The sequence below is a fragment of the Pezoporus wallicus genome, unplaced genomic scaffold, assembly GCF_028554395.1.
Source record: "Pezoporus wallicus isolate ANWC-B61680 ecotype Strahan unplaced genomic scaffold, APGP_CSIRO_Pwel_v1 contig_8006, whole genome shotgun sequence".
NCBI lineage: Eukaryota > Metazoa > Chordata > Aves > Psittaciformes > Psittacidae > Pezoporus > Pezoporus wallicus.
In genome coordinates, this window is record NW_026635487.1 from 1043730 (window position 1) to 1057086 (window position 13357).

At 50.7% G+C, this 13357-nt stretch overlaps 1 protein-coding gene across 2 annotated transcripts; it reads left to right on the top strand.

Moving 5' to 3' along the window:
- The first annotated feature begins 1776 nt into the window (after window positions 1-1776).
- On the top strand, window positions 1777-13357 carry GPR157 (G protein-coupled receptor 157). 2 transcript variants are annotated; one of them, XR_008975232.1, is made up of 5 exons: window positions 1777-2246; window positions 8085-8298; window positions 10823-11017; window positions 11464-11739; window positions 13072-13357. XR_008975232.1 is itself a non-coding variant. In XM_057432080.1 (5 exons), exons 1-4 carry the CDS (start codon window positions 1870-1872, stop codon window positions 11683-11685), a joined length of 1008 nt encoding a protein of 335 aa, XP_057288063.1. In that variant the 5' UTR covers window positions 1777-1869; the 3' UTR covers window positions 11686-11726; window positions 13072-13357. The 2 variants fall into 2 exon arrangements, 1 of the variants encoding a protein (XP_057288063.1); XM_057432080.1 differs by having other exon boundaries at window positions 11464-11726.

Here is a 13357-nt window from a genome sequence, read left to right on the forward strand (position 1 = left end):
GGAGTTGTCCTTAGTGGTGATGTCTGGAGCAGCAGCAGTGAGTTTGGATGGCAGCTGTAGGAGGGCTCATTTGTGAGGGGCTCAGTGCTGACCCTTGCAGCCCCTTTTGTGCTGTGGTGAAACCGGCTTAAACCAAGCTGCTAAAAAGCTGGAAAGGCTTCATTCAGAGCTGGCACCCAATGTAGGAGCCAAGGCAGAGCTGGATGCGACTGAAAAGCTCTCTGTGAACTGCCAGAGTGGGTGTGAGGACTTGTCCTGACAAACTGATGCATCCCAAGGACGCCCAGGGCTCCTTAGGGAATTGGATTTGAACTTAGAATGAAAACCAGATGAAGAAAATGGAAAGCTTAAGGAAGCAGTGGAATTTGCTGCAGGATTTGAGTATAGCCATGCAGCTGAGGAGTGGAAGATAGTTCCGCATGGAAAAACAGGGAAAACCGCTCTTAAAACCATCTAGCAGGATGTGGCCTTCTTATACACCCAATAGGAATGTGGGTTTATTTTTGCCCTTGTTTTTCTCCAATGAAGTGGCAATAGCACAGAAATAGTTTAATTAAACAGTAGTCATGCTGCAAAGCTTGTGAAATGGTGTCTCCTAAATACAGGACTCAAAGGAAGTGATTTAACATGAGGAGAGCTCCTTCTCAACTTGGTAGATGGGAATGTGAAACCGAAGGGGCAGCACAGCCAAAAGTAATATGCAAAACCTGAGTGATTTATGGGGTTTCTTCAAAGATCTTTCCATCAGATGTGTTTTCTAGGCTGTGGTCGATGGCTTCAGGGTGCTGGGAGGAGCTTGGGTGGGGGATAAGCACCTGGGTTTACAGCTCCCTATAAACCTTGTTAAAACCCGAGTTCAGCAGGGCTCCTTTGTGGCAGCTAGGAAATGATTGAGCTGTTGAAGAGCCCAAGACACCTGAAACAATAACTATCCCCTTTGTAAACTGAGCCCATCACTCCACATCAAAGGTGTAAGGTACGAGTTGTCTGCGGAAGCCAGGGCAAGTGAGACAAGCAAACAAGGAGATGCTTTCAGCTTGGAAGTTGTTTGAAGAGGGGAGGGATAAAAGAGCACTTCCTTATCAGCAGAAATGTAAGATGCGTTTAACGCGGTGGCGAGCGCTTTGTTGTGTCTGCTTATCGGTTTCTGCCTCACAGGATGCGGCAGGAGTCGGCGCTGCGCGCTTCAAAGGGATGGGGAAGGTAAAGATGATACTGGGGCCACCTCGGGAGGATGAGGTGTCCGGTACTGTGATCTGGGTACCTGTATGTACATGAACGACTCAAACCGGGCTCTGCGAAGTTGAGTTCTGCCTTGGAAACGGGTGTGTTGCGCGCTCTCCTTCGGGAAGGAGGGCGTGGAATCCCAGCCTGGTTTGTGTTGGAAGGGACCTTAAAGCTCATCCAGTTCCATCCCCTTCCACTAGAGCAGCTTGCTTTACGCCCCTGTGTCCAACCTGGCCTTGAGCGCTGCCAGGGATGGGGCAGCCACAGCTCCTCTGGGCACCCTGTGCCTCAGCACCCTCAGGAACGGCTTTTAGGAGCCAGCAGTGAAAAAGAGCTTCCATTGGTGCTGCAGCGGCGGGGGCGCGAGTGTTTGTACCTGAAAGGAACCCGAGGTGCTCCCAGGGCTCCGTCTCTCCCAGCGGATCCCCGCAGGGTTGAGGGGGGGCCGGGCCCGGCGCTCACATGACGGGGGTGGGGGACGGGGGGACGGACAAACCCAGCTCCCGCCCCGGCCCCCGGCTTCCCCGCTCCTCATCCCTCCCTCCTGGCACAGCGCGCCCGGGCCGGGCTGTCCCGGAGCAGCGCGGTGCCGCCGCCGCTCCTTCCTCCTCCTTCCTCCTCCTCTTGCGCCCCGTCCCCGGCATGCCCGCTCCGCTGCCCCCCACCGAGCTGTACGCCTCGGAGCGGGCGGTGGTGCTGCTGTCCTGCGTCCTGTCCTTCCTGGGCTCCAGCCTCCTCGTGGGCACCCATGCGCTGTGGCCCGAGCTGCGGACGCGGCCCCGGCAGCTCCTGCTCTACCTGTCGCTGGCGGATCTCCTCTCGGCTCTCTCGTACTTCTATGGGGTGCTGCGGGACTTCGACAGGACCTCGTGGGACTGCGTGCTCCAGGGTGCCCTGTCCACCTTCTCCAACACCAGCTCCTTCTTCTGGACCATGGCCATTGCTGTCTACCTCTACATCACCATTGTGAGGGGCTCGCCCACCGGCACAAGCTTGCTCTGCTGCTTTCATGTCATGAGGTGGGTGCTGCTCCTGTGAGGGTATGAGATGCGGACCCCTCAATCTCCCGCTGAACCCTCTGAGATGGAGTGCTTGCATGGATGCTTGGGTCACCTGCTCTTCCTTTAAGGACAGTCTGCCACTCTCAAGTTCCCTATAAACAGGGGGGTTGCTGTCTTTTAACCAGCCCTGCTTAATTTCCCCCTCCCCGGGTAAAGAAATGAGCTGTAGAAGAGATAAAAGTGTTTTGCTTAAGGTCGCAAGACAAAACCACTCTAAACCACCCTGGCTTCTGCTTTCCCTCTACAATCAGCTCTTACATCCTAGAAATAGTATCATGAACCTTGTGTTTGCAATACCGGCCTGCTGCTGCCAGAATTCCTGGGTCTGAGCTCTGTTTCCTGGGATCCCGACTTCCCAGTGGCAGCCTGCTCCGTTGATCCTCCCCCTTTCCCCAGGCAGGTTGCTGTAATTCAATACACCTAGCAGGAGAATGCAGTGTGCGGGGCAGGAGGCTGCTAGTAAAGCACGCCGAAGGTTGTTTCGGCAGGTTTGAAGGCAAGGCAAACCAGACCACAATGCAGCTTTTATGTCCCAAGGTTTCTGCTCTTCAGCAAGCTGTTTTTTCCACATCATGTTTAGTAAAAGCTTTCATTATGCAATTGGAGCTCGGGGGATCATGTGCTACCTCCACGCTGAGCAAAACAGTGATCCTTTAGTCCTCTGAGCTGCAAGAAGTGGTGAGAGGAGTGATCCAAGGAGCAAACAATCAGGGCAAGCGCTGAGTTTTCACTGGTTTCTTAGGCAAATGTTCGTCAGTTTTTATTTTCAAGCAGCATCATTTGGGAGATGATGGAGTTAGAGCTGAGTCCACGTAAAGGTGGACCAGAAAAAGACATGAAGCCTAAGTGTGAATCAGGGAGGAGCCCGATTCCTGCCCTACCTGTTCTACTTGCTGCTTGACAGCAGTGTCTGTGAGGTGACTGCGCATTTGGGAACACCGAGCTACTGGTGAAGTGAAATAAGATGCAGTGAGACAGTGGCATTTGTTATGCTCTATCAAGTGAATAGAGTTGCACTATAGGAGCTATGGAGAGGATGGAGTGCCTGTAAAGAGCCACATTTTGCTTAAGGAACAGAAAAAAGGAGTCTGAGCTCTTTGTGGGGATGCTGTCTGCAGACTGCATCAAAGAGTTGATTCAAATCTGGCCTGTTTGTGATTTTCCTATCTGCTAATCTCTTGTTGTGTGGCCTTTGTCTGAGCTTTAACTTCTCCATCTGGTTTAAGGCTTCTCAGCCTCATCATCTGCAATGTGAGGAAACAAATGGGCACGATCACTGAAATAATGTTGGCTGCAATCTCTGCACTCTTAAAAGCGAGAGATTGCTCTAACCCTGTGATAGAGAGGAGGGAAGTGTTCAACTGAACGTCCTCTGGGGCAATCTGCTAGGCTTATTTTCAGGTCTTTGCAGTAGAAATCAAGTGCCATCTCCTGCTCTTGGTATTGATCAGCTCCACTTGCCCTGTTCAAGGGGCATTAGAGATAGTGCTCACCGAAGCCCTGTTGCTGGGTGGTTCTTCATAGCTGACTCCCAAAGCCAGTGTTTAAAGCTTCTTCTTGCTTTATGACCTGTATGAAGAGCCAAACAAGTGAAGACCTGTTCTCTGCCCATCCCCTTGTGACACATGTTCTTTCTTTCCTTCTCTGTACTTTAATCATTACCTGAGAACTCGGTCATAAAACCTGATTCTGGGCATGATGCTTGGAGATGGCTCCTCACCCTTTTCAGTGCTTCAAAGTGCTACTGGCTACCGGAGGTGTTCTTCCAGTACCATGCGCATAAGAACTGCTGCAACTGGTAGGAAAAGATTCTAGCACACGCATTCATTGCAGTAGGTAGGTGAGACCTGGCTAAGGCAACAGGGAAGGTGGCAAAGGGCGGATGATTTAAGGATCTGAAGGTGTTTCCAGTATTTTTGTCTAGACAAGAACCTGGGATTTCCTCCCCCTCGCTTCATAGGTTGCTAATGTCATCATGCAGTGACCATTGAGTCATTCCAAGACCCTTCTGGAAGGGATTCGAGGCAGGATGGAGCTGAAGTGCACGTTTCCGATTCTTCACAAGTAGTTACTGATGAGGGGCAAGCGTTGGTAGAGATGAACACTTCTTTAGTGTGGAGTAAAACCAGAGGTTGTTCTTTAGCCAAGTAGAGCAACTAAATATACACTGGAAGTCAGGACCTGAAGTTTTCTTCTTAGGGAAATGAGGATGTCACACTGCATCAAACCTGCCCAACAGGTTTGTTCTGTGGTAACACATCCACCTAGTCTGGTGCAGCAGAGGAGAGCTACAGGCTGTTTTGGCTTTAAACTCATTGTGCTCAGATGGGCTTTGAAAACAGGCCTATGGTTAGCTTTGGAAATATTGATGTGGTTGTAAGGTGTGAGTGCTGGCATCCAGAGCCTCAATTCCCAGGCTCCCTCACTGCCCCTGGATTTCTAAATATCAGGTAGCATTTGGTTGGGTAATGGTCATCCTTGCTGTGAGAGCAGCTGATCCAAAGTCGGGGTGAGGATGCACCAGTACCCACCTAGGGATCATGTCTTGCTTTGGTTTTGATAGCATTTGCTATTGCTTTCAACTTCTGAAGTATTTGCCCTTAATGCTCAGGCTATGCAGGTGGTTATAGGTATATATGTGCTTACTTAGGTATTTCACTTAAATATGCTTATATAGACATGTATAACTATGCATATACTTACATGCATATCAAAGGGCTACTTGGGAATCCTTTCATGTTCTCCTGTACGTACTGTACACATGAGCCCTCAGTGCACTGCCTCGTGCATGGCTGTGCCAGAGCTGACTTTCAGAACTGGACATGTGTCCCTACATAAGAAATTTGCTGGGGCTTTAGTGTTTAGTTTACAGAAGCTTTTTGCTCAGGCAAACCAAAGGGTGAGCTCCTCCCTGTGCCTTAGCTTTTATAAGTGCTTGCCTGCTTCTCTGGGTTCTCTGTTGGTACCAGGATGCTGCTTCATGGTTAGGGCTCAGATATTACCTTGGAGCAGCATTGGTCTGGGGTTCTGCCCCCAATGCACTCAAAGCTCTGCCCTGGAGCTGGCTGCTTTATGCAGAAGACTGATTTTTGTCTCTTTGCAGGGTAATGATCCCCATCCCAGAAGGAGTTGCCTGCAGGCTGCCTGGTTGGATGCACGCAGGCTTGTCCAACCTGTGCAGGCAGGTGACAGCAAACCTCCCCTGTGTGTAAGAGCCTCTGGAGGGGGGGAGGAAACAGAGCAGCTGTGCAGCATAAATCAAAACGTGCCATTAAGCTATCTGACCCAGGCACACTGAGGGCAAGACCGCCAACACAGCTCGAGCGGTCCGCTGCTGTAGTTGAAGAGTCCTTGTCTTGCCTTGTATAAATGCAGCGTTGGTGTTAATAGTCATTAAGGTTAGAAAAGACCTTTAAGATCATCAAGTCCAACGTGGAAAGATAGGCTGAGTTGCATGTGTTTTCTTTAATAGATTGCTGGGGGCTGTATCAGGGGAATAAGTGCTGTTGTATCTGCCTTAGAGATGGGATTGCCAGCCTCTTTACAGAGACACAAGCAGTCTTCCCTTCTTCCCTGCACGGACTGTGCTGAGATCCAGGAGTGCTTTTGGGATGCCCAGCCTATATAATTACACTGTCTTTGGGGCGCTGAGTGAAATTTCTCTCTCTTTTTCTTATCCTGGATCCTTTTTTATTCTATGATTGGATGATTTTTATCCCAGTCTTTACATACGCCTTGGGTCTAAAATATGTTGATTCTTCTGTTGGTGGGTGTAAAGCACTGGTATTTCCCAGCCTTTGGGAACCTGTCATTTAGAGGTTCTGAAGAATAACCAAGCCACCACTCTCAGTTCTCTTTTCCAGTTATCCAAAACAGAGCTGAAGAACCCCACTGCAATGCCTGACTGGTTTCTAGCTTCTAACTTCACTCTGAGCTTGTAATCCCTTGTCCCCGGCGTGGGTTGTGTGCCATCGGATCCCAATACACTGCTCCAGTGAAAATTAGCCTGATGCGTGGCAGTTTGCTTCCACATTCTCCCTTTTACTGGCTAGAGGACGAGGATTTGAAGTCCCTTGCCTAGTGGTCTGTACTTTGCTACTGCAGCCTCTCTCATTGTGCCTGTTCATACTTACACTGTTCTCCTTTATCTCCACGCACAGCAATTTGACCTGGTTTTATCTTCTCACATAATTCTCTCAGTTGCAGGTTGCTGTGGAGATCATTATGTAGGCAAATTAGGTTCTTAATGCACTTCCTTTTTCTTGGTGCTGGCCTCCCTTGTGCTTGTGTGCCTTAACAGGGTTTCTTTAAGGAAGTGCCAGTTCTCTTTAGTGGTCACTTGCTCCGAGCGCACCGAGATGTGAATGTCCGTGCATTTGTGCTGCTTGTTTGCAGGCAAACCACCATTCCTACCAAGATGAGCCTTCAGTTGTGCAGGTACTTCCATGGTGGTGGTGTTTGGAGTGATTGCAGGAAGCCTGCTCTGATAATAGCAAGGGGAGGGCTCCCTGCAGCAGAACCGTCCTTAAATAACAGCGCTGGTTTGGATTAGCACTGCCTGTTCTGACCTGAACACGGACACGAAATGTTCCAGCCATGCTAAAAGGCTGACTCTGGTAGGGGTTTTTACAGCCCTCTATCTGTATTTGGGGTGGGTTTGTGAGCGGGGGAACTCAGACATCATTTCAGGGCAGGAAACGGGGCATTTCTGACACCTCCCATGGGATTAGCTGGGATTTTGCTGTTGCCCTGTGGCATTTCAGGCAACCTGGTCTGAGCAACTGCTCTTTGCCTGCATAGTCTGCAGCACTGAGACTGGCTTTAGGAGGAAGACCCTTTCCATGCAGCTGCTCCAGGCTGTCAGGGCAATGCAAGGGTGAGCCAGGAAGGTAATGGGAGCAACACAGGAATGGCTTTGTTGCCTTTGCATCTGGAGAGACCCCGAGGGTTCTGCTGGGGGCTCAGCGAGCACTTTGTGAAGCATCTGTGTGCTTGTTGAAGAAACATCCCTTGTCCCACTTCCAGCTCCCCAGCACCTTCCCCTGGGGATGAACACGGGATGTATTCCCGTGGTGATGCAGGTGATGCACCCCGCTGGATGCAGGGCAGTGTTTCAGGTGTGGGGTAATGGGTGACTGCACATCCCGGGCCTGTAAAGCCCTGGCTATGAAGAGCACCCAGGGAAGGGCTGAGTGGGATTTCTCAGTTGTTCCTCATGGGGTTTTGTGGGCAGCCTGGCTGCTGACTGGTTTGATTCATGAATGTCACCAGTAAATGCTTCCCTGTATTTGCTTCTGCTGTCAAGAGAGAAGCTAAAGGCAAAACACGGCTCCAGACAATGTGGACATGGCTCCTCTTTGCTTTCTTGGCTTGTGGCTGTTACTGCCAGTGCTTTTCCTTGGGAAGAAACCTCCCTTGGTCCTTCAGAATTATCCTTTTGCTCCCAAAATATTGATTAACCCCCTATTTAAAACCAAAACCCAGTGACAAAATTGAGTTGGGGATTTCTTTGTGTGCTGGTTCTTTGTGCGACGTGTCCCTTAGGAATAGTGTGGGATTCGGTTGCTTGTGGTCTGAAAGCTCTGGATCAACCCGATTGCTCGCGAATGGCTGGGTCCTACAGGATGGTCACATCATAAGATGCTCTGCCGTGGTCACATCCTCAACCTCACCTGTATCCAGGAGAGAACATCTGATGAAGAACCCCTCGGTCCATCACCCGCTTCCCCTGAGGTGTGGAGGGACCGAAGGGAGCTTGTTCTTGGCATAACCTTGCTCTTGGTGTTCTTCCCTCAGCTGGGGAATCCCCCTTGGCATTACAGTGGCGGCTGTTGCTCTGAAGAAGATCGGCTATGACGCCTCCAACGTTTCTGTGGGCTGGTGCTGGGTCAACCTGGATGCAGAGGATCGGGTCCTGTGGATGCTGCTGACGGGGAAAGTGTGGGAGATATTGGCCTATGTGACCCTGCCCGTGCTCTACCTCCTCATCAAGAAGCACATTAACAGAGCGGTGAGTACCTTGCTGTGTGATTCTGTCCTCCCATGCTCCGAAGATTTCCCTTCCTGTTTGGCAGCTCCAGAGGCAGGAATTGCTTCATGCACCGCTGAAATGCACCCCGCACTGTGGGAGAAGCAGCACACCTGATTGAGCAGCCTCCAGCATCACTGCAGAGGCTTAGCACAGGAACTTAAAAGCCTTTGGAAAACTTGCAGGGGTTATGGAATGTACAGGAGTGAAATGTGAGGATTGGAACAGGAAATGAGGGACAAAAGTCAGCTTTAATCAGTCGTCCACAGTTCCACTTGCACCAACCCTGCTATTAGCATATAGCTGTATCTAACCTCAACCAGTTTAGGATCTCTAATGATGGTTTTAATACCTGTTTTGTCCTAGCAGCATAAAGCACCATGGAGGAGTCTGGGTGCTACATAGCTTTGGGCATTATATAGCTTTATGCACTATATGCACACACAATACAGGAAGACACCCTGTCTAGGGGAGTTCCAGACTCCAGAGGCTTTTTTACTGCTGTTCCTTGTGAGCACAAAGAATCCAGGCACCTAGGACAACATTAGAGAAGTCAGGGTTGATGGTGGCAGGAGGAGATGCATCCAGAGATGCCTTTTCCTTTAAGTTGTATTAGGGGGAAAAGCCCCCCCACATCTGGATGGATGTACTGGACAGCACTGCCCCTGCAAACCCGCTCTCTGTGCTGCAGCCATAGGGACAAGCACGAGTCCTAGGGGTCCTGGAAAGGGGCGTTGGGAAGGGTTTGCTTGTGCCTGTCACCAGCTGACACACACGGGCTGGGACGCGGTGTTCCAGAGCTGTCAAAGATAGCAGCGTGACCGCAGGGAAACCTGACCCGCACCTGGCCAGGCTCAGGCTCCTGCTCTGCCAGGGATTCCATGGCTCCAGCCATGACCCTCTCACAGGGTGCTGAGCGCAGGCAGTTGTCCCCAAACAGGGGTCTGAGGGCTGGAGCAGCAGCACCCAGCGCTTACGGAGTGGAGCATCTCCCTTGTAGATGGTTTGGGTTGAAGGGACCTTAAAGCTCATCCAGCTCCACGGGCAGGGACCCCTTCCACTAGAGCAGCTTGCCCCAAGCCCCTGTGTCCAACCTGGCCTTGAATCATCAGCCTGGCCTCTTCTCACCACTAGGAATTCTGCCAAGCCTGGGAGCCTGCTTGCTGAGTCCTTTTACTGGCAGGAGGTCTCCCACTTCCAAGAGAGAGCGACAGCCAGCCAGGGCTGGGTTTGGGCTGTGAACAGAGGAATAGCTGAAGTGGGGTTTGCAGTAGTGCAGTCAGAGAGGCAGGAGGAACGATGGCAGTAGCTGTCATGGGGGACATGTGCAGGAGGCTTTCCAAACGGGAAAGACCATATAGAAAGCTGCACTGGAAGCCTCCCGGAGGGTTTGGTTCAGGTCACTGAATCACTGCAGTGTTGTTACACAGCTCTGTTCTGGAGGAAGGAAAGTGCCAGGACTGGGAGTACTGGGGTGAAGGAGAACGCTGTGCATGGAGGCTGTGTGTGCTCTGTAGCCCTGGTGGGAGGGGGAATGGTTTTCTTCAGGTCAGCTATGCTGAGATTTCATCCCTTCACCCACATTAACACCCTGCTATGCAGCACTGTGTGTCCCAGCACCCGCTCTCTGTGTGGTGTTGACCTGCTCTCCCCATCCAGGAGTCCGAGAGCATCCAATGGTTTCTACCATAGGAAGGTCTCATGGGCCTCATACCTCCAGCCACAGTGCTCCAGGCCACAGATCCCTGCATGCACTGGTATAGAGAGGTATTGCTGGCTTGTCCAGATCTATGGAAGCCAATTGCTAACAGAATATGGTCAGAAATTTGGGCAACAAACTGAAGGATTGGTTCACATGGGCATAAATCCCTTGTGGAACTTGCTGGCTGCAGTGAAGACTCAAGAGCTTGAGAAGGATGAGCCACACTGCTCCCCAAATATATCTATATATCTATACCTATCTATAGATATATCTATCTATAGATATATCTATATCTGTATCATCTCTGTCCCTATCTCTCTATCTCTCTGTCTCTGTCTCTATCTCTATCTCTGTATACCTACACCTATATCATCTATATCTCTCTGTCTATATCTCATCTATATGTCTATCTATCTATACCATCTATATCTCTATGCATCTCTATATATCTATATCTATATATTGCTGGCCCAGAAAAACTATTTTCTGGAGCACCACATACTTTATTCTTACCCAGTTATAACCTGGTTTCTTGGTAACTCCACAGTGATGTTTGTTAATATAAAGCTTTAGTGGGATTCTGATAAGCGCCGGATATCCTTTGTTTGCCACTCTTTGGCTTCAGCAGGAATGTTTGCACTAGCAAGGGCAGAATGTGGCTAAAAGCTGCTGCTCAGGAGCGTGTCCCTGTTAACTTCCCATGAGATGCCGAGATTTCGTTTGCTTTGGAAAGGGTCCCTGGAGCTGAATGTCCAATGTAGCTTTCTGTTCATGTTTTTGTCTCTCTCCCACCCTCCATGGAAGCACGCAGCCCTCTCAGAGTATCGCCCCATTCTCTCAAGAGCACCTGCATTTCAACCCCAGACTTCCATAGCAGATAAGAAGTTGATTCTCATCCCTGTCATCTTTATCATCCTCCGCATCTGGAGCACTGTGCGCTTCATTCTGACCCTCTGTAACTCCCCTGCAGTGCAAAATTCAGTCCTGGTTGTCCTGCATGTAAGTATTTGCCAGGCAATGCATTGGAAGGAGGATCTGGGAGGGAGATGAGGCTTTGTTGCTCTTAATACCGTTTATTGTAGCGGCAGGATGCAGCGCGTACTGACGGATGCTGCCGGCAAGCGCTGGTCGGGATGCTCAGCAGCAGCTATTTCAGCAGCATCTAGTGGCTACAGAGAATAACTGCAGTAGGAACTAGAAATGCCTGTAGGACAAGCAGGCTCAGACCAGAGATGCCGGTGCGCATCCTTCAGCAGGGGCTGTGGAACCCCCGCACTTGGTCCGCTTTTGGGTGCGAGGCTGATCTTTCTGGACTTGTTCTTCCCACTTATGTGGCAGCTGCTGTCAACTGGGCAGCGCTGTAGCTGGTCTGACCCTGTGTTTGCTCTTCTCTGGGGATGTACCTGTGGGAACAGCGCTGGTGAATCCCTTCTATTGCCTTGCAGGGAATTGGGAACACGTTCCAAGGAGGTGCCAACTGCATCATGTTTGTGCTCTGCACGCGGGTGGTCCGCACTCGGCTCTTCTCCTACCTTTGCTGCTGCCACTCTGATGAGCTGGATTGGCCTTTGAGGCGATCAGACAGCAACCGGCAGCACCCAGAGCCCCCCAAGAACAAGGATGTGCCAGGCCCCGAGAGGACCAAACCCCTGCTCTCCAGCACCTGAGCCCGGGCTGCCTGCATCTCGGTGCTGGTTCTTCTGTCTTGGTAAAAACCCAGTGTGAGGCTTTCCTCCTGCCCTGCCTTGCTGATAGGAGGGGTAGGGAACAGCCACCAGCAAGCACTTGACAGAGAGGTAGGTTTCTGCCTTGGGGATCCCTGTCTGGCTCCCCAGCAGCTCCCCATCGTGCTCCTTTGGGGTGAAACCATTTATAGAACTGAGCCATCCCCTTCCATGTGAGCCGCGGCAGTGCCTGTTACTCAAGCCTGTAAAATGAGGAAATGGGCTGCAGTGGTGTCTGGCCCACAAAGACAGGACACCAGTGACAATGCAAGAGGAATTCGGGTCTCCTTTTGCTGTCAAATACCAGGCACGCACGTATTTCTTCAGTGCTGCACAGGATTTAGTGCCCCAAGTGTTCCCCGTAAGGTAATGCAATCCCTGCTCCTGATCCCCACGGAGAGAAAACAGAGGGAAAGGGATTCATCCAAGCTTATGTAAAAGATTTGTAGGGTCAAAAACTTGACAGCAGCTCTCCATCGTTTCAGGTACACGGTAGGACTCTGATGCCCCTGCATTGGTGCAGGTGTGTAAGCACAAAACCGGTTCTTGTCCTCCCAGAACACGAATTTTCCCCCTAAAAAAGGATTTTTAAATGAATTGACAATTCTTTTCCGTTTGTATAGTGAGTTCTTGCAAAAAGAACAGAGCCTCATGAGCTCTTTCTAACAGCATCAGGGCAGTTGAACAATACAGCCATCCATGGCACTATAGGCAGAGGTGAGTCCTGTTATTTCCTGCATTGAAGGCTTGGCATTAACTCTATTATTATCTTAAATTCATTAAGCCCCTTGCACACTGTGTGAACATGGGAAGGTGGAGTCCTCAAAAGCTCATTGGCCCACTTCATGGGGCTGTAAAGGGGCTCCACTCCTCATCATCCCTGGACTCTAGCAAGGACAGATGCAAACACCTTATATCTGGCATAGATGGCTTCAGGAAGGTTTCTTCTTCCTTTCAAAAGGCTGCTTTAAACCTCTAAATGCTGAGCAGCGACCTTGGGAGCTTGGCCTCGGGTTCATCTCCTGTGGCTTGGAAAGAGGAGCTGTGTTTGAAACTTGCAGGCTCATAAACCTTGACTTCTATGAGGCTCAGAGCTGTGCTGTGTTCAGTGCTTTGGAGCCAGCCCTGAAGAGAGGAAGTGAAATTGTCACCAACCTAAGGGAGATCAAAGCAAAGCACCACACATAGGCACACACATGCCCCAAAAGAAAGGAAAACAAGGCTGAGGTTGGAGTACCCGGCTGTGGTTTAGGAATGGGCCCATCCTGCCTGTTCCTAGCTGTTGCTTGAGCTAAATGATGGACTTTAACTGTGCTTCCTTCTGGGCAGGTGCGGGATCATCCCAGAGTCCCACAGAGGGAGCTCAAGCCTGGGGAGAAGCACGGCTGGAGTGGCTGAGCAAAGGGAAGAGGTCCTGCTCCTCCTCGGCACTGGACACCGGCTGCTTTGGTCTTGAACTTTGCTCAGGGTCCCCTGGAAGATACCGCTTGGCTCCGGCTTCCTGGTTCCATTCCCTCCTCCACCATAAATGTTACGTTTGTTTGGGGTTTTGCTTTTCTGTCTGGCAAGGCAAATGTGCTGTGAGCTGCGGGGTGAACAATAGCACGGTGGCAGG

Excerpts from the sequence above, each read along its gene's own strand:
- GPR157 (XM_057432080.1), top strand. The coding sequence starts at position 1,870 with ATGCCCGCTCCGCTGCCCCCCACCGAGCTGTACGCCTCGGAGCGGGCG. Across the intron at positions 8,299-10,822 it reads AGAAGCACATTAACAGAGCG|CACGCAGCCCTCTCAGAGTA; the intron begins GTGAGTACCTTG and ends CCTCCATGGAAG. Across the intron at positions 11,018-11,463 it reads CAGTCCTGGTTGTCCTGCAT|GGAATTGGGAACACGTTCCA; the intron begins GTAAGTATTTGC and ends ATTGCCTTGCAG.